Here is a 4,937-nt window from a genome sequence, read left to right as displayed (position 1 = left end):
TGATTTGACTATATTAAAAAAACCAAAAGAAATGAAAACTAAAAAAAAAATTAATAAAATGGGAAAATATTTGCTAAATATACAACAAGAACAAAAAGTTATTATCTTTAGTGTTCATTCAATAATTATTTACTGAGAACCTATTAAATATCAGGCTCTGTTTCTAGGCACATGGATATTGGGTGAACAAGACAAACCCTCAATTCAACCCTCAATCACCAAATCAATCAGACCTATCTTAATAATTCAAGAGAAAAACAAATAGAAGACATAAATAAGAGCAGAAATGCAAATCGTCAATAAAGACATAAAAAAATTGGTAATCAAAAGTGCAAATTAAAATAAGATTTTTTTGTGTGTACCAGATTGGCAGAACTTTCAAATTCTATGGTGTTGACAAGGGTACAGAATATGGACCTGCTCATGTGCTTCCCTGGGAGTGGGTTTCAACCAGCCTTCTTGATGATGAAGCCCAAACTGCTCCTGACTTTAGCCTGAACACATTTATAATGCTGAAATGCACATTCCTGAGCTCTAATACAGAGATTCTGAATCTGTCAACCAGAAATGGGATCCAAGAAACTGCATCTATTAACTACCATAGGGTAATCTAATGCATATTATCCTGGGACCTAGGACCATTCCTGGGCACAGAGTGCCCCAGCGGCCTAGGCCATGGGTGGGATCATGCCATGAAGATAGGAGGCAATGGTCCTATCAATGGGACTGTGCATAGGCTGACAATCAAATGCAGAATGTTTTGTTCAATTAGATTTGACTAATTGATAGAAATATTTCAACTATAAGGCAATAAAGTATCAAGTCATACTCACTACTGGTAGACTTTGATACTGGATAACACACAGTTCAGCTTTCATAGTATTTATTCTCTTTGGCCCAGAAATAAAACTTAAAAAGTAATTTACCCTAGGGGCATAATCAGGTTTTATTCAAAACATTGTTAAGATTGTAGAAATTATTTAGGAGTTCTAAATAAATAAGACGAGGAGGAGGCTACTCTTAACTTCTCCTTAAAATGCCGGCTATGGGTAAAGAACATGAAACAAGAGAGCACTCCACTTTGTGTCCCACATATTCGGACTTTGTTTTGCAAATGTTTTCTGGTTACCATGGCAACTCCTGGGTTTCTCTGTGTAAATGGGAAGTTGGGAACTTCAGTTTTTAAAAAGAAATGATTCGTTTATTCTTTTATCCTGGTAAGCTCGTTCTGTGCTGACAAATTACATTCTGACAGCTGGGTTGTAATCCAAAACATGCTTTTTTAGAGACTGAAAAATAAAGAATTTCGAGGGCTTGACAGTTACTCTTCATTCATATTTTTATGTATTTGTTTTCATTGAATTCAAAAGATAAACTAAGGGGCTAAATACTTGATATATTTCTAAAATAATTCAGAAATACATCCCCACTTGAAAGATTTGACAGATGTCAATCTGATTATTGTGCTCATGGAACATGGCATAAGGAAAGAACACAAACTTCCAAATCAGTAAGACATGGAGCTGAGTTCTAGCTCTACCACTCACTGGTTGTGGGAACTTGGGCAGGGAGCCTAACTCTTTGAGCTTCAGTTTCTACCTATAAAATAAGAATCAAAAATAATACGTATAACTTGTCTACAGCAATGAGAATCTATTAAGCAGGCTCTCGATATAACATAGTAACTATTATACTAAAGAAAATATAAAAGCAAGCACAGAGACATCCCAAACACATTAGATTTGGTTTTAAAAAAATAGGCTTTGCACAAGAAAATATACTAAATTAAACAAAAATGCACAACTAGAATTATTAGGATTGGACTTCTTCAGGTTTCAGTTATTTATAATACTATTACTAAACCCTCATCAGTAAGTAATAGGAAAAGACAGTTGGAATTTTGTAAGGTGGTAAAACATAACAGGAAAACTTCACAAAAGAAGTTTCTCAAAACTTTACGAAACAACAGACTGAAACTATGCAGTCAGCTAAAGTTAATGTATAACTCTGAAACGTCAATGGCCAAGCTTTTAAGCTACTGGAGGTCATGGTGAAACAGATCAGGAGCTTTCCATAACCCATTCGGGATGAGGGAAAGTAGTCGGCGAGGATGAGGCCTGTGCTTCTCTAGGGATGAGTCACCTCCGATGGAAGGTTTGTTAGCATTGAGGTGGGGACAGGTTCCTCCCGTTGTTTTCCAACAGCATTTATGAATCTATCTTTTCTCTTTTTTGTATCTGTTGGTGGGCAGGACCCATCTATATTCTGTATCTCTTAGTTTTCTGTTTATTAAACTGTGTATAGAGGAACAGGATTCAGTGGAGTATACTAAGTCTTTTGTTATTACATGTCCTAATTCTTAATTGGCCTTTATTCCTTAATCTTCAATTATTACATAAAAAAGAGCATCACAGATGATCCCGTGGGCAAAATATTGAAGCATTGAGCACAAATACAAAATATTGTAAAGCAAAACAAGATATTCTAAAATTCGAAACTATGTAAACTTTCTTCAAAATAACCATAAATCCATATATATGGCACATAAACTCAATCTACATGTTAGTCTACTGAACAGTATTGATACAGAACTGATAAGCAATAATAAAAACAAAAATGAAGGCCTCTAAACAACAGCAGATGTCAACAGTGTGCTTTCACTCTCTGAATTTGGTTTTCATTACATCTAAGGCAGTACATTCTAAAGGGCAGACATGAGGCTGAGAAAATGTCACTTGATGGAGATTTTTCTCAGCTTACTGCCCACACCTACTACTTGTTATCGGAGACAGGGTAAAACACAGAACTCTAGAAATGTGATTTGGAAAAGAAAGTGCCAGTAATAACAGTAAGCTGTTCATTTGGGGAACTAACTGTTCCCACACTACAACCACCACCATCAACACTACCACCCCCATTCCCTTCACCCCAATGTCACTGGATGAGAACTTCATGACCCCTCATCTCCAATCAGAAACCAGTTAAGGTTTGGACCCCTGACCAAACTGGGTCAATCCTGGCTCCTACATAAGGTTCCCAGATGAAATATAGGAACTCAGTTAAATTGGAATGTTAGATTAACAATGACTAATTTTAAGTATAAGTTTGTCTCATATATGGCACTGAGACATACTTATGCTACACACTATGGTGGTGTTCCCAGATCTGCCAATAATAGCTGCAAATGCATAGAGTACTTTCTGTGTTCGATGCATTGCTCCAAATGCTTTATAAATATTAAGTCACTAACCAAATAAAAATATATGGGCATGCAGATATATGCCAATATATGGATTATTTGAGGTTAGGAAGATTGAACTGTGTTATTTTTAAATTTCAAGAATTATGCAAAACTTCCTGTAATTAAGACACTTAATGAGTTGTCATTGACTAGCTACAAATCAATTTGTATAAAATTGAAAAATATAAAAATAAAAACTGAAAGTAGATGATATAGTAAAGTAGAAAAAACAATGGGTTGAGAATCTGGAGGTCTAGATTTCAGTCCCTGCTCAGTAACTATTAATAGCTGGGTGACCTTGGGAAAGTATTCTCACTTCTCTAGATCTAGGGTTCCTTATCTACAACATGAGATTTGGAAAAGATTGTGTTTATGGCCATTGTTGCCCCTAAAATTCTATTATGTCTTATAATATTGGAATATCAGCTTGCAGAGAAAAGATTATTACCTCTGCAATCATTCTGTTGGTGTCTCCTAAAAATAGCAAATTTAGAGCTTCTTCCTCCGTGGTTGCCTGATGAAGAGACAGGTTTTTTAGGTGAATGTTCTGTTCAGGGTCCTCCAATATTGTCACTCTCCTAGGGAAATGAGAAGCAAGAAAACAAGGTACTGTTGAAAATGAAAGGAACTTGAAGTCTTCCCTACAGGCTTATTTTTAAAAAGCTATATAGTATGACGTCTTGAACTTATAAAACTGAATAACACACAAGACACCAGACAGCACTGGATTAGCAACAAACACACATTCCCTTGACAGTACTATCAGATACCTTTGGGGTTGAAAAATATATTATAAGCTCCTGATTTAAAGCCACCTGTCATTGTAATCATCAGATCACTAAATTATCTTAAAATGCATATTTTTACTGAATCAAAAATGCAAATAGATAATGATTTTCTATGTACGTATCACAAAACTAAGCCATATTGGTTTTTTTCTGTGTCATAATTCAGTTTGTTACATAAGTAATGTGCTAATCCTTTTGTTAAATTTTATGTCATTTTCAATTTACATGACATTTCAAACTGGTTAGCTCATCAACTTAAACATGATGAAAATCGAGGCATCTGTCATCCCTCTAGGAGTTATTCCCATGTCTAATTTTCTCCTCAAGGTAAGTAAAACATTCTCAAGAAGTCTTACAATAAAGATTTGGTTTGTCCTTGTTATTTTAATGTCTGTCAAACCGTTTCTTGATCCTTTTTCCTTTACGACATGCCTTTTCCTTCCATTACATCCTTTTAGTCAGACTGAGACCTGGAATTACGCTCATCTATTACAACCGCCTTAATGGGCATCCTGGTGCCAACATCATTTCCTCCCAGGTGAGTCCTAACTCTGTTTCCAGAGTTGGCTTGTCAATATTCTCCCTAAAGTCCTTTCAGGACTTTCTGCAACTGAACAAAACTTGGCCAAACTCCTCATATTCTGCTTCAAAGGCCTACAGATTTGAGCCATGGAGTTACTAAAGAGGATTCCCTTTTGCCTATTGAGTTTTGCCTTCTTGATTTTCTTAAGAACTGTTAAGGAAAGAAGATCTTATCATTCACAAGTATTGCCAAGGAGTATCTCCAGGTATCTTCACTTGCTTAAAACATTTAGGATTGATGATGTTAAGTAAAAGTTGACATCATCCAGCACTTTTTTTTTCTTTAAAATAATAACTAGCAAATGGACATGCATCATTTTTCTATT

General features: G+C 35.4%; 1 protein-coding gene across 1 annotated transcript in view; it reads right to left on the bottom strand.

Annotated features, from left to right (window-relative positions):
* Positions 1 to 4,937, bottom strand: part of KIF6 (kinesin family member 6) — a 480,713-nt gene that overhangs the window by 298,668 nt on the left and 177,108 nt on the right. Inside the window, exon 5 of the mRNA XM_012640809.1 lies at positions 3,690 to 3,819. Within this exon, the coding sequence (XP_012496263.1) occupies positions 3,690 to 3,819 (130 nt within the window). The remainder of the gene's footprint in view (positions 1 to 3,689; positions 3,820 to 4,937) is intronic.

Source organism: Propithecus coquereli, unplaced genomic scaffold (assembly GCF_000956105.1).
Source record: "Propithecus coquereli isolate 6110/MARCELLA unplaced genomic scaffold, Pcoq_1.0 Scaffold158, whole genome shotgun sequence".
NCBI lineage: Eukaryota > Metazoa > Chordata > Mammalia > Primates > Indriidae > Propithecus > Propithecus coquereli.
Note: the sequence above shows the minus strand (reverse complement) of the source record. Positions and strands in the feature narration are given on the sequence as shown.